Source organism: Toxorhynchites rutilus, chromosome 1 (assembly GCF_029784135.1).
Source record: "Toxorhynchites rutilus septentrionalis strain SRP chromosome 1, ASM2978413v1, whole genome shotgun sequence".
NCBI lineage: Eukaryota > Metazoa > Arthropoda > Insecta > Diptera > Culicidae > Toxorhynchites > Toxorhynchites rutilus.
Window position 1 is genome coordinate 133,083,762 of NC_073744.1, and position 26,793 is coordinate 133,110,554.

Below are 26,793 nucleotides of genomic sequence, written 5' to 3' on the forward strand. Positions count from 1 at the left end.
GTTTCGCAAAATTATTGATTTTTTTGCATATCGGGCAAGGGGTGAGGGAGGGAGATGAAAGAAATGAGTGGCAGCCATTTGCGGCCTTCTTCCGCCTTCACCTTAAACACTCAACTAAGTGTTTTTTTTCCTGCTTACATTTTATTATTCAATACGGCTAGCGTGCAGTGCGTGTGGTGCCTACCCCAGCAGCAACGTGCTACACTGTCTTTGAATTTATATAATTTCAGAGGTTCGAGGTCCTCCAAAACATTCTGAACTTCAGGCCAATAATCCATCATTTGAACCACGACAAGTGTAATGTTTTTTCGAAGACTAGTTTATTGCTTTCAATTTGATATGTTGATCATCGGAATCGGTTCAGAACTTCAAAAGTTATAAATTTTTGAAAAAAGTAATTTTTAGAAAAAGGGGAAAAAGTTGATTTTTCGGACCACCCTAAAATGGAAATGGTCACCTTAATGAAAAAAATAGAAAAATACGGGTCTAATGTTTTGCGGTAAAGAAAAACTTACGGAAATCCGAGAACCATTATATTGGTTTGGCATGGAATGGCTGTAGGATAGATAGGGGCAATACGACCAGGCGGGGCGAAATGGGTCACCTTTCGTTTGCGCTTGTTATTGAAGCAATTACACTTATTTTCCAACAATTGTGTTAGAAATACTCTTATTAAGTATCTCCGTGAAAACCGTATTCGAATTCAATTGTTTTATAAATATATTGGAACAAACCTCACACTGACTGATTATGGCGAAAACCATATAAGAAAAACAGTCAACAAAATAAGCTCTGTATGCATCATACTGAAATTTATGACTCTGCTCTCTATATCATTTCGTACTGGTATTATTTCTGAACATTTCCATTGATTTATTGCACTGCTTTGCCGTTTCATGTAAAAGATTAGTTCATTTTTATTGAGCGTAAATGTACGGGGCGGAATGGCCATACCTGCTTGGGGCAGTATGACCATGTATTTTTTCCACATAACCTGAAAATACAGCTGTCAACATTTGTAAACATAGTTGAAAATAGCTAGATGTGGCGCTGATTTATATCAGAACATCCGATCGTAAAAAGTGGTCACAGGACGGCTTGAACACGACAATCGAAGCGGCGAAGAGTGTTACGTCAGTGCGACATGCAGTCTTAGTGCATTGTGCATTTAGTGCATTATTTACATTGTGCAGATCCTTTGCAGATCCAGTTGCTCGGATCATTTGGTAATGTTTTTACGACGGAGCAATATTCTCACTATGGAAAAAGGGTTCTACGGTGTCACGATAAGAGTAATCCGGAAGCTGGCGTATTATTTGGCCGAAAGAAATGATATTCCTCACCCTTTCAATAACCCAAAGCAATTATCCGGAATAGATTGATTGGCTGGTTTTCGAAAGCACCACTCACAACCCTCTCTTCGGACATCAGAAGCAACCTCCGCCGCCAGGGCACATGCATTGCATTGCAGTCGGGAAATTCTACGATTTACTGGAGGACGTACAGCAGAAATACAGCATTCCAACAGTAAGGCAATTCAACGTCGATGAGAATTCAGTGATTCCAGTAACTATTTCTTATCAATAGGAGAAGCAAGCAAACTTAAAAATTATTATCTTCATTCAACAGGTGCAGACCAGAAATCCCAAAATTCTAGCAATGTGGGGCAGAAGGCAGAAGAGCGCTATAACTTCAGCTGAGCACTGAGTGCTGATCACGGAATAACGATCATAGAATCTTTCTACCTATGTTGCTACTAAGGATTGCATTACCGTGCCAAAATTTCAATAACCAGTTATTCGGTAATAAAAATTTCATTACCGGTAAAACCGGAAAATTACCGAAATTACCGGTTTTTGGTTGCTAAATTAGCGGTAATTCGGTAATGGAAAATGGCCCGGTATTACCGGTTAACAATCCCTAGTTGCTACTGTCGGCACAATTCAGTTCCTCTACGGGCGGCGATGGCTGGATCCAACACTATCGATGCCCCTAGTGGGTACATAACGGCACATCTCACATCCCACGGTGAAAACCAAATGATTTGTATGCAAGGTTATATGCACTTCATCTCATTATCACCGTGAAGTGACGCTCGTGATCAGGCCCATAGATTTTATGTGCAATGATATGTTTTCAACGAAACCTTGCGGCAATGTCGTCAATAAAGAGGCGAATCTACCCAGCAGACTGAAACCTCTCAAACAAATAAATAAAAAACCCACCTGGACTATATGCCTGGCCGCATCCATTTTACGATACCCTTTGAAGTCACACACCGGACACCAATATCGCCTCTCTCGCTTGTGATTTTCCCGCAAATGTTGTTTGTACTTTTCAGGATCGTCGAATATTTTCTTACACTTGCAAACTATTTCACCATTAGTTTCCATCTGCTCGAGCAAATCTTTATCGATTTTCTTCTCTTTGTTCTCCAGCGTTTTGGTCCTATTCCTGGGAACAGTTTTCTTGGCGGTTGTTTGATTATCTGCGATTTGTACATCAAGCGGCTTCTGTTCGATTTCCATTTTAGTTTCTTTCTCTTCCTTCACTTGTTCAGTACTTTGGTCCATATCCCAATAAATTTCATCACTGGCATTCCGCAACATGATCACAGGTTTCTTCCTTTTTCTCCTATTGCCTGTTTCTTGCATGCCTAGCTCTTCGGGTTTAAGTGTAACCACCCCATTTATTTGCACATCACCATTCTCAGTTACTTGTGAGGGAGCTAGAGGCACATCACGTGAGTTCGAATCGTCCCCAGCTGCGAGTTCAGTTGGTTCCTGTTTCACACTCATACTGAAATCCGGGGAACCATTGTCCTTCCTCTTACTCTTCCTTTCCGAGTTCGAAGAAACCCCAGCCATGGGAGGAACAGACCCAGCCCCGTTCTCCGCTTGGCGTATCTTCTGGACACATGTCTGCATGTGGGTGCTCAGAACGGCCTTCCGCTCGAAAGTTTTCCCACAGTACGAACACATTGGGCCTTGGTCGAAATGCTCCAGGTTCTCCATCCAGGCACGGGTTGCTGCCGCTTCATCGTGCTTCTCCGGCGGACCATCGGTGGATGCGGCGGAACCGTTGGTCATGTTTGCTTGCAGGAGGCGCGTCAGCTCTCGGGAAGGGCCCTTCGATACCACCTCGTCGATGCGGGTGCTTCCCCGTTTGAGAATGGTGTCACGCATTCCTTTGATGCGGCGCGTGGACTTTCTGCAAAAGAAAGTTAATACCGATTAGTTGAAATCTAGTTAAAAAAATGACCAATATTCACTTGTGATCATTCAGCAAATGTCGAATCACCAAATTAGGCTGGAGGAAGGTTTGTGGACAAGAGGTACAACTGTAAACGTGGGTCGATGGCGTATGTTTCGCGTCGTTATGCACTTTCAGCATTTTCTCCGTATCGAACCGTAGATTACCTAGAATCAAACAGTTTTGATAAAACTGAAATCTACGTGGAAACCATTATTCGGTTATACTCACAATCTTGGCAATCAAATGTCGATCGCACGTTTTCTGCACTATTTTCGATCCGCTGTCCGTTTGTTGATTTTTCCCGGTCGATCGGTTGAAAGTAGCGGTTCGATGGATCACAAATTACCGGAAGAACAGTCTTAGGGCTTGAGCTAGATTCTACTAGCTTTCTGTCTGGTCCCATATTATTATTATTATTATTTCTACTAGTGATATCCTCGATCTCGTGAGCCGTCCGGTTACCCTGATTGACCGTTGGGTAAACAGCCGATTGCGAGCTGCGTACCCGATCCATCGGTTGTTGCTGCCGGTTAAGATCATCATGGGCACGCTTGTGATTGACAATATCGTAATAATCAGTTAAACTTTGTTGCCGCTGCTGCTCATCATGTTTGTGCTGCTTTCGTCTCAGTCTTTCGACGATACTGGAGAGATCTTTGCTGAGCACGTCAGCGTGAGCCTGCTTCGCTTTGTACTGACTGCTCTGTTCCGCTTGCAGGACCATTGAGGTGTCTTGGTCCTGGTGGAAAGAGAAGAAATACGAATAAATTACAATTTTCCGGCTGAGATATCAAATGAAAACAATCAAAATTATTATTTTTTATTATTACAACAATTATTATTGCGACCGATTTTTGGAAGTCGCATCCACAACTATTCTTCCGTTTCCGCCCCATTATAGAGGGCGAAGTACACGTCATGGGTTGTGTCCCATTCACCCGAAACACGTTTACAGAAGCACATTCGCCCGAATGCAACGTTTACCCGTCAACCAGGGTTGCCATAATAAAATCTGTATTATTGGTCTCAAAAAAATTTTCTATCTGTGTTTTTTCTGTATCGAAATATGTATCAACCCTTTGCGGTCGTTTGTCTACCTTCAGCCACAACAACAAAGAAGTATGCCTATATTATAATTAAGGGGCTTAGAATTAAAGGGGTGTAAGTGATTTCATCGATTTCTCTACATCGACTCTCTTTTTTGGTCATAACTTAGCTGCAAATACATTCCCAGCTGTATTTGACAATGTGGAAGACAAGTCAGAGCCTCATCTATCGGATTCTATAGCAAACTCAAATTGGAACGTTTTTGCAGTTGAGTTATTAACTGAAGAAAAAGTTGATGAAGAGAAATCGATCAAGTCACTTACACCCCTTGCATTCTAAGCCCCTCAATTTATGCAACAATGTACCAATTCACACTTTTCTAAACGAACGGTGCTATTATGAATAATAGATAACGATACTCAGTATAAAAACGATAGTTGTCATCCATGCTTGAGGGAAGGATTAATGGAAAACTCCATGTATTGCGGCACTGTGTAGATGTAAAGAGCATTGTTTTGTATGTTCGAACAAAAAGACAAAAGGCGAAAGACACCAAACTAATTATTTTTGTAATACCTGCGAAGGATATCACACGAAGACGAATTATAGCAAATATTTTTTGACATAAACATAAAACCATTGTTTAATATATCATTATCAGAAGTTTACAAAAAAAAGGAATTTTGTTCATCTTTCATAGTCTCACAAAGTTATACATCACTGCTTTATAATGTAAAAAAATCGACCAGTACGACACAAATGTCGAAATTTAATACGACCGCAAAGGGTTAAATTTATAGGATCAATCTTGAATCATAATCTTAGCTTTAGTATCATTGATTGGCATAGTTATTATCGGAAAATTAAATTCCCCTATGTTCTACAATTACATAGTGACAAGTGCTGTTAGTCCATTTGATGTTTGGGCTAGCGAAATTGATCTTTGTTCGAAACTGGAAATGGATATTAATGTGATGAAACGCTCTCCTATATCTCCTTCTATCTATACCAAAAAAAGGATCACTGGATGTTTTGATAAGAGCAGATCTCGAGGAAGGAATTGTCCGATTTAGGGCCGTCTTTATTCTATCATATTTGCTGTATAAAACATTTATTCCATGCAACGAAGAAACATATTATTTGCAAGTGGTTGAAAAATCTTGAACGAGAATTCTAAAATTCTGTCTGAAAATAATCTGGTATTATAATGATGAGATTTGTTAGAAATACTAGGAATAATGGAATAAAAGGTAAATTCAACGGGGTCGAATAGAAGATCAATCAATGAACAGTTCTGCGATTCGACCCATGAACTTGCTCATAGTAAGAAAACGTAAATGTTTGTAGGTATGGATAACAAAAAACAAATTTTGGGCGGGACGAAGTTTACCGGATCAGCTAGTAATCTATATATATATATATATATATATATATATATATATATATATATATATATATATATATATATATATATATATATATATATATATATATATATATATAAATGGATTTCTGTCTGTCTGTGTGATTCTTATGGACTCGGAAACTATTGAACCGATCGACGTAAAAATTAGTATGTAGGGGTTGTTGGTGCCGGGGAAGGTTTTAACGATATTTCGAGACCCCTCCTCCCCCTCCCATACAAATGAAACACAAATTTCTTTATAACTCGAGAATTAATCAAGCAAACGAACCCAAATTCGGCGTGTGGAGTTTTAGGGCGCAATAAATGTTTCTATGATTTTCTATGATAGACACTCCTCCCCTCTCTCTAAGGGAGGGGGGGAGTTGGCTGTCATACAAATGAAACACAAATTTCAGCATAACTCGAGAATTAGTCAAGCAAACGGAACTAAATTCGGCGTGCGGAGATTTTAGGGTGCACTAAATGTTTCCATATTGGATATACACCCCTCGCCCTTTATAAGGAGGGGCTGCCATACAATTAAAACGCAAATTTTTTCATAACTCGAGAATTAATCAAGCAAACGAACCCAAATTTGGCATATGGAGGTTTTAGGGTGCAGTAAATGTTTCTATATTGGGTAGACACTCCTCCCCCCTCTCTAAGGGGGGCTGCCATACAAAAAAAAACATAAATTTCTTCATAACTCGAGAATTAATCAAGCAAACGAACCCAAATTTGGCATGTGGAGATTTTAGGGTGCAGTAAATGTTTCTATATTGGATAGACACTCCTCCCCCCTCTCTAAGGGGGGCTGCCATACAAATAAAACACAAATTTCTTCATAACTCGAGAATTAATCAAGTAAACGAACCCAAATTTGGCATGTGGAGGTTTTAGGGTGCAGTAAATGTTTCTATGTTTGGTAGGCACTCCTCCCTCCTCCCTCAGGGAGGATGCCTATACACCAAACCCTCTCCCCCTTAGAAAGGGGGGAGGTGTGTCTATTCGCCATAGAAACATTTATTGTACCCTAAAACGTCCACACGCCGAGTTTGAGTTCGTTTGCTTGATTAATTCTCGGGTTATAAAGAAATTTGTGTTTCATTTGTATGGCATCCTCCCCTTAGAGAGGGGGGAGGAGTCTCGAGCTATCGTAAAAACCTTCCTTCCCCAAAAACCCCTACATACAAATTTTCACGTCGATCGGTTCAGTAGTTTCGGAGTCCAGAAGAATCAGACAGACAGACAGAAATCCATTTTTATATATATAGACTAGCTGACCCGGCAAACTTCGTCCCGCCCAAAATTTGTTTTTTTTGTAATCAATACCTTCAAACATTCACGTTTTCTTACTATGAGGAAGTTCATGGGTCCAACCTTCTATTCGTTCCCGTTGAATTTACCTTTTACTTTGAAATTCTTAGTATTTCTAACGATACTCATCATTATAATATCAGATTATTTTCAGACACAATTCTCATTCAAGCTTTTTCAACCACTTGCAAATAACATGTTTCTCCGTTACATGGAATAAATGTTTCATACAGAAAATATGATAGAATAACGACAGCCCTAAATCGGACAATTCCTTCCTCGAGTTCTGCTCTTATGAACACATCCGGCGTTCCTTTTCTGGTATAGATAGAAGAAGATATAGGAGTGCGTTTCATCACAATAAATTCCATTTACAGTTTCAAACAAAGCTCAATTTCGCTAGCGCAAACATCAAATGGACTAACAGCACTTGTCACTAACCTTCCCCGGCCCCAAAAACCCCTACAAACCAATTTTCAGAATCAGACAGACAGACAGACAGAAATCCATTTTTATATATTAGGCTGTTAAAAAAAGTCCTGCGGTATTTTCGCGAGGTGTCGTTGTAAGCGCGTAGTTCTAGTTGTATTCATTGTATCGAGTCATACTATAGCTTGTTGGAATGGTATTATATAGTCCTATAATATAGTCCTTGACAGTGTTTTGTTTGGTTAAGTCGTTCGTGAGTTATAGTGTCGCAAATATCGAGCAAAATAAAGAGAAAATCCGACATATTTTACAGTACTACTATGACAAAGGCAAAAATGCATTTCAAGCTGCCAATAAAATTTGTGCAGTTTATGGACCCGATACAGTTTCCATTTCCACCGCACAACGATGGTTTCAACGTTTTCGTTCTGGTGTAGAGGTCGTCGAAGATGCGCCACGCTCCGGAAGGCATGTCGTCGAAAATTGCGACAAAATCGCTGAATTAGCCGAGAAAGACCGCCATAGTAGCATAGTATCAAACCGTTATTAACCATTTGAAGAAGCTTGGATTCACAAAGAAGCTCGATGTATGGGTGCCACACACGTTGACGCAAAAAAACATCTTTGACCGTATCGACGCATGTGAATCGCTGCTGAATCGCAACAAAATCGACCCGTTTCTGAAGCGGATGGTGACTGGCGATGAAAAGTGGGTTACTTACGACAACGTGAAGTGCAAACGGTCGTGGTCGAAGCCCGCTGAAGCGGCTAAGACGGTGGCCAAGCCCTCATTAACGGCCAGGAAGGTTCTGCTGTGTGTTTGGTGGGATTATCAAGGAATAATCTATTATGAGCTGCTTCCCTATGGCCAAACGCTCAATTCGGACCTGTACTGCCAACAACTGGACCGCTTGAAGGTAGCACTCATGAAGAAGAGGCCATCTTTGATAAACAGAGGCCGCATTGTCTTCCATCAGGACAACGCCAGGCTACACACTTCTTTGGTGACGCGCCAGAAGCTCCGGGAGCTCGGATGGGAGGTTCTTTTGCATCCGCCGTATAGTCCGGACCTTGCACCAAGTGACTACCATCTGTTTTTGTCCATGGCGAACGAGCTAGGTAGTCAGAAGTTAGCCACAAAAGAGACCTGTGAAAATTGACTATCCGAGTTTTTTTGCCAATAAGGAAGCGAGCTTCTTTAACAGGGGTATTATGAAGTTGGCATCTCGTTGGGAACAAGTCATCGAACAAAACGGCGCATATTTGACTTAAAACAGATGATTGTAACTAATTTTACGAACAAATGAAAATTCAAAAAAAAATACCGCAGGACTTTTTTGACAGCCTAATATATAGATTAGGGTGGCAGCGAAAATGGTCATGTCAAATTTCAAAATCCGACCATGTACATTTTGTTTATTGGCCCAAAAAAATGATTTGTGAAAAGTTTCAGCTCAATCGGACATGATTTAGGGGTGCGTCAAAACACTCAAAGTTTTGATTTTTTGATACTCGAAAATCTTCCAATGAGGGAGTAAAGGAAATTTAGAAAATCGAATTTTTTTTTCGATGCCAAATGACTTAAAACTGCATAAAACGTCGAGATCTGGTGTTATCTCGGTGTCATGCATTTTTAAGTCATTTGAGTCATTTCGAAAATAAAAGTTCGATTTTCCAAATTTCCTTTACTTACCCCCCCCCCCCTTTGAAAGATTTTCGACGATGAAAAAAATTAAAACTTTGAGCGCTTTTCGACACCATGTCCGATTGAGCTGAAACTATAATATAATTTTTTTGGACCAATAAACAAAATGTACTTGGTCGGTTTTTGAAATTCGATGATGAAATTTTTTCCATACATCCATTGCCACCCTAATATAGATATAGCAACTAAGTTTCATTGAAAGGTGAAATTTGATTCTGAACACATCAAATGATAAGTCTGATGAATAAACGCTATGAAAAAAAAAAACGTTTTAAATCAAGTCGCAACAAGAACTCAAGTAAAAGAGGTAGCAGTTTGGAATCGAAGAACGAATCGTAGATCAGTTGAGGAGGCAGGAATTAGGTCAAGACAAACAATAACTTTGAGGCACGACAAAAAATGAGAAAAATATTTTTTTATCAATTGGATAAAACACAACTTAATTTTATCAGCTGTAGAATGAATGTACCTTAGAACCCCGATTATCCAAATAATAGAGTGACAAGGTGACAAGGTAACGAAAATAGTGGATAGGCCAAAAAAGATTGAAATTAGATGCAAACACAGCGGATCATCGCTCGCGAATAATTGGTACTCTACTGTATTAATATTTTGCTAAGTAGCGTATTTTTGAGGTAAGAACGAGTCAATACTAGTTTGCGTTCTGAGATAGGAATGTTTTTAAAGTTAAAATATTTTGACGTAGGACTACGTCTTTCATTTCTATACCGGGGTGTAAAATCAAAGTTTCGAAAACGAAAGCGTTACGCCGGAGACCGAGTTTTTGAATGTTAATAGCTCCTAAACAACTGAACGAAATGGTATGATAAACACTTCATTCGAAAGATAAAATGTCTACGCGTTCTATTCTTGTTACTTTCTGCTCCAAAAACTTGTTTCAATAGTCTTAAATTTGCTTTCAAAACAGGCTATTGAAATCACCAATCGGTATATAAGCGAGCGCCGCTCGGAAATCCACTCAGTTCTAATTGACTAGGGATTGGAGCATGTTGTCGCTGTTATGGTGAAGCTCTCCATTTATCATGGAAGCGCGTATGAACGGTGTCACCAAGAACCTGTTTGTGCACCTTACGCCAGAAGGGAATCCATCAGGAGGAGAGTGATGCCACATACGGTTCCCCGGGAAGATATCGAAGCAACCGCTACACACACACACACACACATACACGCGCGGAATTCTTTCCGTTTGGATGCCATTCAGCATCGAGAAAGATCCCGAAAATAATCTGCCAGTTCCTCTGGGAATTTAAAAATACATTCATGTGAAAGAGTTTATTTGAATGTTTTCTATCCATTCTATCTATCCAACACTGTGACCAAATATGTTTCAATCAAGTGCTATTAACAGGTGGTTATCGAGTTAGCATAAACCACTGGTGGGCTTCCAGTATCGAGGAAAATGTGGAAATATCCAATCATTACTGAACATAATCTGCCAGTTCCTCTGAGAATTTAAAATTACATTCACGTGAAAGAGTTTATTTTAATGTTTTCTATCCATGTAACACTGTGACCAAATACATTTGGTTTTGTGATTTTTCAATCAATCGCAAATAACAGGATAGCTTCTGAAGATTATTTTTCTCCATCAATAGGATATTTCTGTATCCAATATTGTATGCGCCCGCAATCGATTATTGCTCAGTCGCCGAAAGTTCCGAGCTCAGAGTGTTCATTCCTCTCTAGTTTGCCTTCCAAATTGCCATCGTAAACCACGCCTTCTCTCGATTCAATCACGCACAAAAAGCATACTTAAGCGATATTCTGGTGGTGAGACGCATTCATTCTTTGTGTGGACACCGACTGGACAACATCGTTGCTGGACGAGCTGGACGGCGAGGGATCGAGTGCCTTTCTCAAGGCAAGAGGGTGGAGGTGGTAACGCTGGAATAGGGTAGAGTAGAGTTTTCAAAGGGCCTTTCTCAAGGCTAGAGACGAATGAACTGCAAAAGTTTAAAGTCTCTATAATACAAGACCTTCCTTCCTTGAGACGCATTCATTTTTCGTGAGGACATCGACAAGACAACATCGTTGCTGAGGGTTCTGGACGGCGAAGGATCGAGATCTGCCCTGAAACGCAAGCAGTTTGTTTGAAACTGTGAGGGAGCACAGAGAAGCCGATTCTTCAGGAAAAGAGAAGGTGACCATCGAAGCAGCCGCTACACACACACATACACGCACGGAATTCTTTCCGTTTGGATGCCATTCAGCATCGAGAAAGATCCGGAAAATAATCTGCCAGTTCCTCTAGGAATTTAAAAATACATTCATGTGAAAGAGTTTATTTTGATGTTTTCTATCCATGTAACACTGTGACCAAATATGTTTCAATCAAGTGCTATTAACAGATGGTTATCGAGTTAGCATTAAACACTGGTGGGCTTCCAGTATCGAGGAAAATGTGGAAATATCTAATCGTTACTGAAAATAATCTGCCAGTTCCTCTGGGTATCTAAAATTACATTCATGTGAAAGAGTTTATTTTAATGTTTTCTATCCATGTAACACTGTGACCAAATACATTTGGTTTTGTGATTTTTCAATCAATCGCAATTAACAGGATAGCTTCTGAAGATTATTCTTCCCCATCAGTAGGACATTTCCGTATCCAATATTGGATGCATAAAACCTTGTGCCTCCAACGTAACGCTCTCGTTTTCGAAGTTCTCCAAATATTCATTCATTCAGAATGAATTCAGATTCAACTTCAAACAAATTATCTCTAAATCAACGATAGTCCTACGTCACTCTTGCGGTTATACCATAGATATAACCCACTTCCTGTTTTTTAGAATTTTTTTTCCTGTGTATTTTATATATTTTTCCTAGAATATCATTGAATTTCTAAAAATTTGTCAAATAGTATTTTAATGGGAGACCTGGCTTTCAAACTTTGATTTTCATAAAAAAAAATGATTGCGAATACGTTTTTATAAACATTAGCCACCATTAAACTTTCTTTATTTTAATAAAAATCGTAATCTTGGCTGAACGCTACCTTATGTACAAAGTTAGAAGAAAAATACATATTGTTCGAAGGCTACTCACCAAAAATCCATCATTCTGGAAGTGGAAGTGCTGCGCCGCATTGAATAGTTTCCTACAGTACACCCGCTTGTGGGAGATAAAATTGGTTAGACTACGAAAAAGGTTTCGGCACACGCGGCATTCGTACAACACGTCGCACTCGCTGCTCAACAGTTTGCGGATTTCTTCCGTGCCGGCATTGAAGGCCTTGTGCGCCTCCAGGAAGCCGGTGACCGCGGTAAGAATCGGCTTACGTAGCAGGCTCAAATCGATCTGCCGCTGGGCGGCGGCACTCGATCCAGCCCCAGAGGACGACCGGGTTGCATCATCGTCTGAATCAGCGATGGACTTTCTAATTTCGTCCAGCGCAGCAGCTTTGGCACGCATTATGCTTCAAAACCGTCCAGCCGGAGCTGGTTTTCCCAAGTTGTGTGTATGTATGTATGTATAGAATATGGTTTCGTTAAAAACTATTAGGTACTTTGTGATGGCAAGTCTTTTTGATTGATCATATTGTATGATTTCGCCACTTCGAGGTCACGGTGCGATGTTTCATGGAGGAAGCAAGACGAGGCAAATTTATTCGATGATCAGTTTTGTATGAGTTCTGTAAAGAAAAGAAAAAAAGAAAACACTATTATGATCGTCATATTTGAATCCAGAAGATGTTAATTTATATGATAATTGGCATCAGTCAAAGTGTGCTGAATTGAAACAATGTACACAAAATCAAACGAATCGGGCTCTCAATTAATCTTATAAGTGGCGTATATTGATACAAATGATATTACCAAGCAGCCATACAAGTGAGCTCCCTAGGGACAGACGACACACCGTCTATCGAGGTACACAATTTGGCCGTTCTAAATAGGTCTCTCCGATAGGGGGGGCCTTCAACCCATTCCTATTTTGTTGCCGCAGTGTTTGTGTGTGTATGTGTATCGTTCCCCTGTATTTGTCTTTAATAATGAGCGAGGAGCAGCGAGGCATGCACACAGCGCAGATTAGGCAAACTAAATTCATCGATTGGCCTATAAAAACTTGGCATCACAGCCATCATCATATCGGCTGATTTACAGGTTGAGACGGAAACATTCCCCTGGCATTGGTTTGGGAACCTTCATTGTTTAATGGGAGTTTTTTTTGTAACTAGACTAGTAGTTAGGCTAGCCAAGAGAAACTTTTGCTGGTGGTGTTTATCTGAAATTCGATTTTGAATTATTCTCAGCCAATAAATACTACTACCACACCGGAAATACATCAACCCTACCCAGCAAACATTAAATCGCATAACAAGCGAATATATAACATCATATGCCCTAAAATTTGGTTGGCATATAATGCGCCTAACTGGCATATGTATGCAAAAGTGGAGGCCATATACATACATGGCAAATGCTTACCGAATTTGTTTGGATGAATATGCAACTTTGACCGGCTATACTAGCGATTATGTTGAAATTGAATTGCGATCTAATATTTTCATGAATTGTCAAAGCACCAAATACAACTTTTGCCATATTCATATATGATTTATTACAGACATAGAAAAAAAAAACAAATGGCGCAAAATATTTTCATGAAATGTTTATTATAGCCTCACGAATTGCCATTTTTATATATGAGTATTCATGTTTGTAAAAATAATAATTGTTTGATTGACTTGTGTTGGGAGTGGAATATGAATGTTTAAAATGGCACAGATTGATGTTTGGTGAAAACTGCTCCGATGTGGGTTCGAACTCCGGTCGTCTGGATTATCATCCACCAGCTATCTCGCGCGGCTATCTGAAGCTATCTGAAGCTATCCATACAAATGAAACACAAATTTTTGCATTACTCAAGAATTAGTCAAGCAAATGGAACCAAATTTGGCATCTGAAGGTTTTAGGGTGCAACAAATGTTTCTCTGGTGTTTTTTTCTTTTTCTTTTTATTTTTTTTATTCATTCAGACTAAGCATTAAAAATATATTTGATGCACCCAGAAATTAGAATTTAACAGATGTTGTGGCAAATACATGGAGTTGAAATAGGTCGACTGCACCCCCAGTGAGTTCAATCTCTTTGAAGGGGTTGTTAAGCAGAAATACTCAGTAGAGTTCACTGGGATTCAACACCTTAGTCACTCTCAGATGATGTAGTTACGAATATTTTCTCTGATATGCATTCTCAGTTGATGTTTGAAGTCTGTCATGTTACGTTGAGCTCGTAGACTAAGTGGCAGTTGGTTGTAGCGATGTTTCCCATAATACATGAATGATTTTTTCATTGCCTCAGTCCTCGGACGCCGGATAGAAAGAGCTCCTTGGTTTCTCAGCACGTAGCCATGCGACGGAGTCGTGAACGATTGATTGTGATGAGCAGATGGATCAACTTGGAGCTTCTGCATTTGGGTTAAACACTGAAGTTCACGAAGGGCAGGGATTGGTAAGATGGATGGACTAGCTTCAGAATATAAACAGACAGAAGAATACAGTCGTGGTTTACTGTGAACCATTTTTAGGCATCTGTTTTGGATACGTTGTAGAATTTGTAGCCTTGACCTAGACGCTGCTCCCCAAATTGACACCATATATTGCAACTTGGATTGGATGAATGCATGATACATAGTGCAGAGCTGTTTGTGCGGCAGGAATTGAGAAGCTTTCCACATAATTCCGCAAACTGAACTTAGGCTTCTTTAGAATTTAGCAATGTGATCTTCCCAACTAAGCGCGGCATCGAGAGTTACACCAATGTATTTAAAGGCGTCTACTTGCTCCAAAACCATTCCATTCACGACTAACTCTCTATGTGGTGGTAATCGTAGTCGTGGCGAGTGAAACACGACATATTTAGTTTTATTCAAGTTCAAAGACAGAAGATTTTCATTAAAACAATCTTGAAGGACATGCATATCTTTGTTCATCTGCCGGACAATATTCTCTGTATCTGATGCTTGGTATGACAGAGATGTGTCATCTGCGAACAAACGAGGCTTGCCATAGAAGTTTAATCTTGCCAGGTCATTGATGTAAACCAAAAACAGTAAGGGACCAAGGTTACTTCCCTGTGGCACTCCAACAGATAACGGACACTGGGCACTTATGGTGTTGCTGATCACAACACATTGGGTACGGCCAGTTAAGTAACTCTTAACTAGATCGTTAGCTGTTCCTCTTACACCATACGAATCTAACTTCTGCAGCAGCACCTCATGGTCTATAGTGTCGAAGGCTTTTTTTAAGATCCAACAACAAAACTCCCATAATTTTACGTGAATCCATTGCCTTGTAGATGTCATCAGTTAGCTCACACATAGCAGTTAGAGTACTGGATCCGGCTCGAAATCCATACTGATGGCTATACAGAACATTATTCTGGTTGAAAAAGCTGGTAAATCTTGATACCAGAAGTTGCTCTAGTATTTTACTTTTACGGATACAATTGATATTGATCTATAATTGTTGATATCCGTTTTGCTGCCTGACTTATGCACGGGAATTACTCGAGCCATCTTCAGACAATCGGGGTAGATACCAGTCGAAATGCTTTCATTGAAAACGTCCCGTAACAGTTTAGAAAACATTTCGTGATGTGTTTTGAGGAACGCTACATGGATGCCATCTAAACCGCAACTTTTGTTGGAATCAAGATCTCTTATTCTCAAAATAATCTCTTGATCTGTAGTTGGCGCCAAATTTTTTCGAGTTTCGCAAGGGATTGAGCGTTCCAAATTTATTGATATTCCGTCTACTAGAAATTGAACAGGCAAGCTGGTCTCCAATGGAACTAAAAAAACTCATTGAAACGATTGGCAACGGCAGGACCATGTGAGGTTAACTGTCCATCCACGTTGATCTTTACTGAATAATCCGAATCTTTTAGTCCGAAAACTTCGTTCAAGTTATTCCATATACTTTTCTGATCGGCGTTCCGTAACAGGTTATCATAGTAGTCCCTTTTACACTGTTTTTTTATTTGTTGTACTCGCCGGAAGACGTAGTGTAACAGGTTTCTTATATTTCCGTCATGAGGAATTTTTTATGCTTCTGAAGAATATTATCTTTCATCCGTAGCCATTTCCAAAGATCAAAGGACATCCAGGGATAATGACCTTTGATTCTTGCTCTCACCTGAACTAACCTCGAAAATTTCTCCTTTAATCGGTTATACAAATCTAACACATATTCCAAACGTTCAAAAGCGGTTTCTTGAGGCATACACACTGTCGCTGCCTTAAATAGCTTCTATTAACCTGCGGTAATTGGTGATGGTTTCACTAAGCTCTCGACATGTGACATCCTTGTGCACATTGAAGGTGGATAGAACAAAGTTGTGGTCACTACAATCGTTGAATATAGTTTCATTCACTATGTTATTCAGCATTGTTTCGGAACAAACTACATGATCCAGAATATTGTTGCTGGCTGGTCGTGTTGGATAAGTGTTTGTAACTGAAAAATTGTAGCATTTCAACATGTTCACATATTCACTTGTAATATAACTCTCAATTTGATTAGTCGGGACGTTAATATCTCCAACAATGACATGAAACTGATTGGTTTTTGAAGCTGATAGCAAAGACTCCAGATTTCTGAAGAAAACTGATGAATCAAACGAAGGAGGTCTATAAATAGCATGAATGTGAAACGGGGTTCCACTTACTTCTAGCCGCAGGTGCACGTGATGGAAACCATTTGCATGTACATTTTCCAGCTCATCAAACACGATAGCTTCCCGAACGTAAACTGGAAAAAAATGACTTGTAACCATTTATCTTGAAAAGATTCGTACGTTCACTTTGCACCCAAGTCTCTCCTACTACCAAAACATCAATCACTCCAACATATTGTAACAGTTGCCACAACTGTTTTCATCATGTGATATTTTTGGATTATTTATTTACTTATTTATTATATAAGCACTCTTCAATGTGCTTGGTAGTTGTAACCAGCGTCGAGAGGTCCATACGAATTTTTTCAAATGCGTTGCGAACTTGCATCGACTCCACTTTGGACTCATGAATCGAACGATTGAGCAATTGTAGCTCCTTCATAATAGCCTCATTGCTAGGAGCAGTTTCACGGCTGTGTGAACTTGAATAGGTCTCGGTACACTCAAACGAACAGAAAAAGGGTTTCTTTTCACCTTGGCCACAGCATTATCGAAAAGTTTTTTGCAACGAAAGTGTACACTTCTGCAAAAATTCACACACTCGATAATGTTGGATGGAGTTTGTCCACTTGTGTTGGTGGTTCTATTGCACAATTGACTCCGATTTTATGGCAACCAGCGATGACAAAGGGAAACTTAGTTCGCAACCAGCTTAATTTAACCTCATCAAACTGCTTCTATTAGGCTGTTTCCGGACTTACGAATGATGGAACCCCAGCTTGGTGGCCTGTTTCTTGGATGCCGACGTAATAGATCGTTTTTGGAAACGATTTACACGCAATTGTCGGTGTTTTCACAGATCACTTAAGAATGCGTGATGTGTTGAACCCAGTGTTACCATGAATTTTTTTGTTGTTAGACTCTCCACCCCCCTCTCTAAGGGGGAGCTGCCATACAAATGGAAGACAAATTTCTGCATAACTCGAGAAATAATCAAGCAAATCGAGCCAAATTTGGCATGCGAAGGTTTTAGGGGACACGGAACATTTCTATGATGAATAGACACTCTGAGGGGGAAGGGGACAGCCATATAAATGAAGCATACATATCTGCATAAGCAGATGGAGCCAAATGTGAGAGTTTTTGGGTACGAGAAGTGTTTCTATGATGGTATGACACCCCTTCCTTCTCTGGAAAGGAGAGGGGGTCCTATAAAATAATGCACATATTTCAACCAAACATATTCCAACCAAACATGAAAGTTGAAAATTTTCGGAAAACTCTGAAGGAAAATGGGAAAATTCGAAAAATTTAATTCGCATGTGTTCTACAATTACATACTGACAAGCGTTGTTAGTCCATTTGATGTTTGCGCTAACGAAATTGATCTTCGTTCGAAAGTGGAAATGGATTTTAATGTGATAAAACGCACCCCTATATCGTAAAATGGATCGCTGAATGTGTTGATAAGAGCGAGACTCGAGAAAGGAACCGATTTAGGACTGTCTCCAATCTATCATATTTTCTGTATCAAAAATTTATTCCATGTAACGGAGAAACATGCTACTCTGCGATCCATGGATGTGATAACGAAAAATAAATTTTGGGTGGGACGAAGTTTGCCGGGTCAGCTAGTTTAAGATAAAAACCGCCACTTTTGTAGCTGGTTTTGTTTATAGGTAGGGTAAATGATATTGGTTTCTCCGATTGAGAGTGTTGTCACGCAACTTGTAAATGCGAATTGACCTTCCTTCATGAAAATCACATCCAATCAATACGAGTTTGGGTTTATTGAGAAGCCCCATGTCTCTAGTTGCTAATAATGCCATAACGCGTTCAAATTACCGAAATTGTTATGTTTTTTAAACGATTTTCTCCAAGGAGAAATTATGATCATGGTTTGTCCGAAAACTTATCACGATGGATGGATGGGTTTCGGATTCGTAGAATCCGAACAAATGGAACGTTCAAGTTTGCCCCAAAACGTGCGGTCCTTAATGTGTTAAATAAATTCAGTGTTTCAGTGTCGCTTTTTGGGCTTTCCGGCGCCTTTTTCCGATTGATCATTCAATTTTCATGAATTCGTGCATTGTTTCTGGGTTAAAAGTGACGTCAACATGCATCGCATTTCAAGTCAGTTGTATAGAAGGTATTTCCAGTAGTAGGTGCTATGTTCATCGGTTGAGAAATGAAGCTGAAAATTTGTTACGCTGCGGTTTTTATTGCATCTACCGTCATTTGGTTCGGATTTTATTCTGCCGTTCTACGAAAGGTGCTGCTTAGTATAATTTACGGATTATTCTTTTGGGAATAATATTTTTAGGAGTACAATTTTGGTAATAGATATGAAAAACTATTTGGATATTCAATATGCTTAGTATTTCAGTGTCGCTCTAGACAGTGAACAATCAACAGAACATGTTAATGCTGAGGCTGAGATCTAATTTGAAAGGTTTATTGACTCGCTGGTTCGGGGATAGTTTGCAAAGCTCAGTACAAGAACTTAGTTTGCTTACATTAAATCTGCACTGTATTAAAATATGAATAAGAAGAAACATATAATTTACCGTGCTATTGAGCGTGCTGTCTAGAAGGACTGTGCTCACACATACAGGCTGATACTCTAAAGCATTCAGAATAAGATCATTAATATCGTCCTGAATCAATCATTCTTTAATGATAACAATGGAGTTTCACGAGAGAGGCTGCCTGTATACCATAGATAAGAAATTTGAGAAATATATAAACAAACATGGAGGGAGGATAAATTGTATGAAGTCTGTGTGTTGTAAACAAAGATCTCAGATCTTAGGTGCAGGTAAGGGTAATTACGCTCAAAGTTAACACGTTTTTAGCACATGCTATGGCATCCCATATTACATTTTACATTAAATGAGCCGAAAAATAACAAAAAATGCTCTACTCCCCAATACGTGTATATCATTAGTATAATATATATGCTAGAGGCAATACGAGCCAATATGAGCGAGCGAAACAGGAGACACATTGAAATGAGAGCATACGAAAGCTGTTCGTATAGTTCGCCAAATACACGGCCCAGACAGAGAAAGATATATATTTCTCGTATGTGCTCTTCTTTTTCCTCTTAGAAAACACATTCCAACTTCATTTTATAATGAGGTGTAATATTATCACGCTTTTACAACAGCACTAGTAGCTGTATGGTTAGCTTGGTCGTGTGAAACAATTTTGCATTCCAGTCGGCCTTGGTTCGATCCCCATCGACATTGTATGGACTTTTTTTTTTTGATACATTCCGAAATGAAATAAAAAAAGACAAAAGAAAGAGATTTTTTAAGCTTTCAAAACAGCGCATTAATTGCACACTAAACCTTCCAGCACTCGAAAAAGCATTGTTTCTACCGAAGATGAAATGTTTTCTGCCAACACTAGTTTGGGTGTAGATAACTTTATATTCAGCCATTCCATGCCAAACCGATAGAGTGGTTCTACGATTTCCATGAAAAGAGGTAGTTTTGTTATTCATCGCAAAATATTAGACCCGTATTTTTTATTTTTTCGTTATGGTGAACATTTCCATTTTTGACTTTTTTTTCAAAAATTCTTAACTTGTGAACCTCTGATCCGATTTAGATGATCGACATATCAAATTGAAGCAAATGAACTTGAAAATGGACATTTTTCCCCTTTTAAAATTTGAAACTGTATATAATCCAATCTTAAATTGTATATAATTGAATCATATATAATCGAGTCAGTATATAATCGGGTTCGGCCTGTATTCCTTACTGTTCATTCGCGTGTTAATAGAAACAATATCTGAATCTGATTTTTTTGATTAAATTTCCTCTAAACCATGAAACTTCCACCTAAAATTTTACTCATTTGTTACCATTTTTGCAGCAAACGAGTTAACAGTTTGTTTAGATTGCGAAAAGTGTTTTGTTCATTAGAATTATGATACAACCTGTTGATCAGCAATCGCAAAATTTGAGAAACACATGACATGACTTCATATTAACAGACTTTTCTAATGATCAACACAAGGTATTTTGGCAGAATGTACAATACAACTCTCATCATATTCAAATTTCTTATTTCTCATTAACTTTATATTTTCCAGCACTGATTATTTTACGACGTATGCATTTTAAATACGTTCACTTTTATGGATCCTTCACTGAAACAACAAGAATATCAGTTCAATTTAAATGTCCATAATTAATTCCTAAACACCGTGACGATCCAATAAATCAAAAGCACCATTATCGCTTCGACACAACTTCAAATTATTCAAAGATAGCAAACATTGCACTCCCCTCATTCAGCCCGCTAAAGCGCACGCATATAATCGTCCATCGTGGTATCAAATTGCCGTAGGAACGTTTACAGAGCCGCTCGTAAAGTAAAACCACTCCTTTCCCATTCGAACCCATCGTCAAAACTTGTCATATCAACCATGCTCCAAAAACAAGCAGCAGCAGCTCTTATGGCACCGCACCATAGAAAATTAAATATGATCCCATTATGACATATTCCTGTGTATTCTAACCTCCTTCATTCTTCATTCAATGTTTTTTTCAGTTCATTTTTTCACTATGCACTTTAGATGTCCTTCCACTCCGTTCAGCTTTTCAGTTTCCCTTCTCGCACACTTTGCTTTTTTTTTTATTCGGTTCCTCTCCAGCGTTATGTGGATCTGAATTCTACTGCTCGAATCGATATGAAGCTCTCGCTATTTGTTCCTTTCTTATTACTTCATTTTTCTTAGTTAATACACAACAGCACTATTATTTGTTGAAGCTGCATCTATCGTTGTGCTGTCAGGTTGCAGAGGACTTCATCCATCAGGGTAACACAACTTCATTTGTGGGCACAGATTACTAGATATAATTTCCATGGAAAATTTAAGCTGAAATGGTTTTATGTGTTCTCGTTCACTCATTAGATCGATTATGTTGGTGTATCGGGTAGAAAACAAAACAAGATACAGACGATTCCATCCCTTCACTTTAAACAGGAAAGGATAGATATAAGTATACGTTACATTTCAACAGGCAGTATATCAATATCACCCAATCTGATATTTGTTAATGTTCAGTTACATGGAATCGCCGAATCAGCATTTCATTTCAACATCTGCTTAATACTTCCGAGAAGGCAAGGCAAGGCAAGGAGCAAGGAGTGAATCAACACAAAACGGGGCTGGCTTATCGCGACTGAAGCCATTTCACACTAAAAGAAAATCATACAGAGACATTGCCTCTATGTAACGTAATATCATCTGTGTCATTTTCGTGAGTACAAGTGAAAAAATAGAGAATTTGCTTCGCCAAAATAACCACCCTGACGTCCACGATAACGAAAAAAATTGAAGTCACTTTGTTCGAAAGAATGTTTACTTGGAAAAAAAATGGAACCAAACAATTTAATGTGAATTGAACATTAGGAGCTTAATTTTGTTTTTATCCGAAAATCAAATCATTCCATTCATTCCATTCATTTCATTCATTTGATTCATTAAATTCATTAAATCCATTAAATTCATTAAGTTAATTAAATTCATTTAATTCATTAAATTCATTAAGTTCATTAAATTCATTAAATTCATTTCATTCATTTCATTCATTTCATTCATTTCATTCATTTCTTTCATTTCATTCATTTCATTCATTTCATTCATTTCATTCATTTCATTCATTTCATTCATTTCATTCATTTCATTCATTTCATTCATTTCATTCATTTCATTCATTTCATTCATTTCATTCATTTCATTCATTTCATTCATTTCATTCATTTCATTCATTTCATTCATTTCATTCATTTCATTCATTTCATTCATTTCATTCATTTCATTCATTTCATTCATTTCATTCATTTCATTCATTTCATTCATTTCATTCATTTCATTCATTTCATTCATTTCATTCATTTCATTCATTTCATTCATTTCATTCATTTCATTCATTTCATTCATTTCATTCATTTCATTCATTTCATTCATTTCATTCATTTCATTCATTTCGGTCATTTCATTCATTGCATTCATTCCATTTCGTCAAGTCAAATCGTTCAAGTCATCTTAAATTTCACTTACAAGTTGTTCCGGCCAGAATTTCAGGATGGCTTGTCCTTTATGCTGACAATGTGGAGGGCATTCTCAGTCTTTTAATCTTTTAGTATAATCTTTCACTTTTACAGATTACAGATTTCATCGTTTATGAAACACGTTGGTGTTTCACGGAATATGCACATGATAAAAAAAAACATCAAACAATTATCATGTACATAACACTTCGCTGTCTGCAGCTTTTATTTCATCTCCACAGATACTCGCTGGCAATGAATAAAGAACACATTTGTGTTTATAACTGCGACTTGTTTCGAAAACCGATGTGCTAGCATCTGTGACCATCTATCTCATAGCTTTATTGCGCCACTACACTACTTTGCAAGTGTATCACCTTACTTCACCATCAAAACAACCAAACAGCTCTGCATGCGGTCATGTAGAATACCGACACTGGCTAAATTATGGAACGCTTCTCGAAACAGGTTGAGGGCCACCGATTTAAAAATAGATATATTACAAAAACACGATAGAAAGCTATCCTTACCTGTGTTTACATACAGTAAACTTCTCACGAAATATATATATATAAATCGAAATGTTTTGATTCCAGGCAGGGTCTCTCGCATTTTATCGCAACAGTGAGCATTGATGATTTGTTTTTTGATCATTGCTTGAGCACAACGTTTAATTGCACGTTTGAATGCTTCCTACACTCGGTGGAAACAGCACACTTTTTACTCTCGGTTCATCGATCTCGAAAAATGACACCAATCTCTTATCGAATTTTTGCGTTCAGGAAATTCAGCACTGATGTCTCCAAAGATATCTCCGTTAAATTACTAGTTTTACAGTTGTTGAAGAAATGTTTCTTGTCGATGAATTTGAAAAAGACAAAACCCTGTCATTTTTTCGATTATCTGTTTACAATCATTGCAATAAAGCATTGTAAATGCAAACGCATGGGTTCAGTTCATTAGCTTTTTACGCGTGTATTGCGTATCTTCAATTATGTCTTTTGTTAGCTATCACGCGCAGTATTTGACATAGGGTAAATGATCTTGGTTTGTCCGATTTAGGGTGTTCTCACGTAACTAGTGAATGCAAATCGATTTTTCTTCATGAAAATACCATATAATGAATACGAGTTTGGGTTTGTTGAAAAGCCCCAAGTCTCTAGTTGCTAATACTACCATAAGGCGTTGAAATTATTCAAATTTGTAAGCTTTTTAACGATTTTCATCAAAGAGAAATTATGATCATGGTTTGTCCACCTCTGATCATGGTTTGTCCAGTTTAAGAAATCATCATTTTGGAATGAAAAATACGAATTTTCAAGTAGATGTTGCATTTCTCATTGCTTGAGTTTACTGTCATCATATTGATCCATTCATAATTTAGGCTTTCTTCAGAATATTGCCTTTTCTTGGGCATTCTAAAAGTGTTCACCTCAACAAACTTAATACAGAGCAACTTTATTTCTGCTACGCGCGAAGGACACCATAAACAAATTGTAGCGCACCAAGCGGTTGCCAAAGAAATCATGTGGACAAAACAACGTTAGTGAATCGGACAACTCATGATCAGAAACGAGGTCATCGAAATGCGTTAATTACATGGTTTAGCTATGTAAATCTGATACAGATGGTGTGCAAGCATGATGTTTACAATATTTGTAAGTGTTATATTCCATATATTTTTTCGGATACAAGTTTTTCCGTTAATTCGTTAACAAATGAATACAGATGGCATGAGTACAAGCGGTGTATTTTTTTCGATCTACCCTATTTTATAAAGAAATCGCTAGCACCATTTTGCATTGGCCGCTTTTGAGAATATACTATCGCTTCGATCAGTCATATTGCGAGTTGATGTATGCATATATTTTTCTAGGCTCAAAAAACTCGAAATGCCTCTGATGTAACAAGGGCTTGTCTTGATTAGATCAACAACGGAGAGATTACCCTCGTCGAAGCTACAAAATGAGGTGCTTCTCGTGAGTGTTCTGAGAATGCAACAATTTGGATGCTTTGAATGAATGTGAATGTTTTTCATGCGCCCTCAGCTATTACGGGGTTTGGTTCATGCTTCATGAGCATTCGTGAACGAGCAGCGTGCAGACGGCTAATCATAGTTGTAGTTCACTGCGGAAATTCCCAAATCTATTTCCATAATATGAAGTGATACCCAAACGAATACACTCTGTCCAACTTCTATAATACCAGGTGGTGATCTTGGTGCTTTGTGTTATTGTAAAGAAACAACGCTTCAATTTATATTCTAGTGCATTGGTATTGGTAACTACCGTACATTGCATGATGTTCTATTTTTTGTATTGTATTTTTGTTGTTTTTGTTTTTCCTTGTTTTAGTTGTTTTGATAGATAATTCTGGAAAATGCCGAAGGGAAAAGTGCTCACGGAGAGAGAAAAAGGACAAATCGATGCATTTTACCAAGAAAATTTTGGTATCAGAGAAATTGCTCGTCGGATTCAACGATCCCATCAAGTTGTGTTTAATTATTCGACGAATCTTCAAAGATACTGTAAGAAGAAAAAAGCTCCACGTAAATCGAAGCTCTCTGACCGGGATAAGCGGGAAATAGATAGAACGGCTTCGAATACCTCAAAATAGCTTATGCAAATGAAGCAATTTTTGAATTTAAATGTTTCCCGGGGGAAAATTCGTCAAGTTTTGGTAAAAAGTCCATACATAAATAAAAAAAAGGGTCTCCTAATCTTACACCCTCTCACAATGGAAGACGTTTGGGTTTTGTCAAAGCGCACATGGACCGACAGTGGGATATGGTATGTTATGACAAATAATGTTTTCAAGAGAGTAGTAGAAAGTAGTAGAAGTAGTAGAATTAGAAAGTAGACACATATCGGAAAGCATCCAAAAACAAACCATTTCTTTTATATTTCCTTATGTTGTAACTGTCAATCCCAGTGATCTAAGTTTTTCTCACGAAAAGCTCAACGTCAATCTCGTAGGGAACAACACAGGGGTCAATGTGTTGTTCAACCGCAAAGTTTTTAAATTGGTAAGTACATAGTTTATGTGACGAAGCAGATTTGCTGATTTGCTGAGAACCTTGTCTCGCATGTCAGAACCCAAGTATACATCGCAATCAATGTTGCCACATTTAAATCTGTACCAGAGGGGTTAAAAATCTTTCTCATATGTACCTTCTATTCCAAAAACAGGAAGTGGGTTATATCTATGGTATAACCGCACGGGTGACGTAGGACTATCGTTGATTTAGAGATCATTTGTTTGAAGTTGAATCTGAATCCATTCTGAATGAATGAATAAATGAATATTTGGGGGACTTCGAAAACGAGAGCGTTACACGTTGGAGGCACAAGGTTTTATGCATCCAATATAGGATACGAAAAACCTTGTTCTGAAGAATAATCTTCAAAAGCTTTCCTGCTAACTGCACTTGATTGATAAATCACAAAACCAAATGTATTACATGGATATTTTATGTATAGAAAACATTAAAATAAACTCTTTCACATGAATGTATTTTTAAATTCCCAGAGGAACTGGCAGATTATTTTCAGTAACGATTAGATATTTCCACATTTCCCTCGATACTGGAAGCCCACCAGTGGTTAATGCTAACTCGATAACCACCTGTTAATAGCACTTGATTGAAACATATTTGGTCACAGTGTTACATGGATAGAAAACATTAAAATAAGCTCTTTCACATGAATGTATTTTTAAATTCCCAGAGGAACTGGCAGATTATTTTCCGAATCTTTCTCGATGCTGAATGGCATCCAAACGGAAAGAATTCCGCGCGTGTATATGTGTGTGTAGCGGCTGCTTCGAGATCTTCCCGGGGAACCGTTTGTGGCATCACTCTCCTCCTGATGGATTCCCTTCTGGCCTAAGGTGCACAAACGGGCTCTTCGTGACACCGTT

The 26,793-nt window shown here is 38.4% G+C and overlaps 1 protein-coding gene across 4 annotated transcripts in view; it reads right to left on the reverse strand.

The window, feature by feature from the left end:
- Positions 1-26,793, reverse strand: part of LOC129779073 (uncharacterized) — an 80,364-nt gene that overhangs the window by 14,162 nt on the left and 39,409 nt on the right. For all 4 annotated transcript variants that reach the window (XM_055786352.1, XM_055786341.1, XM_055786335.1 and 1 more), the window contains exons 2-5: positions 12,228-12,813; positions 3,484-3,994; positions 3,272-3,419; positions 2,226-3,210 (exon numbers count right to left, since the gene is read on the reverse strand). In XM_055786352.1, coding sequence (XP_055642327.1) covers positions 2,226-3,210; positions 3,272-3,419; positions 3,484-3,994; positions 12,228-12,593 — 2,010 coding nt within the window. In that variant the 5' untranslated portion in view covers positions 12,594-12,813. The remainder of the gene's footprint in view (positions 1-2,225; positions 3,211-3,271; positions 3,420-3,483; positions 3,995-12,227; positions 12,814-26,793) is intronic.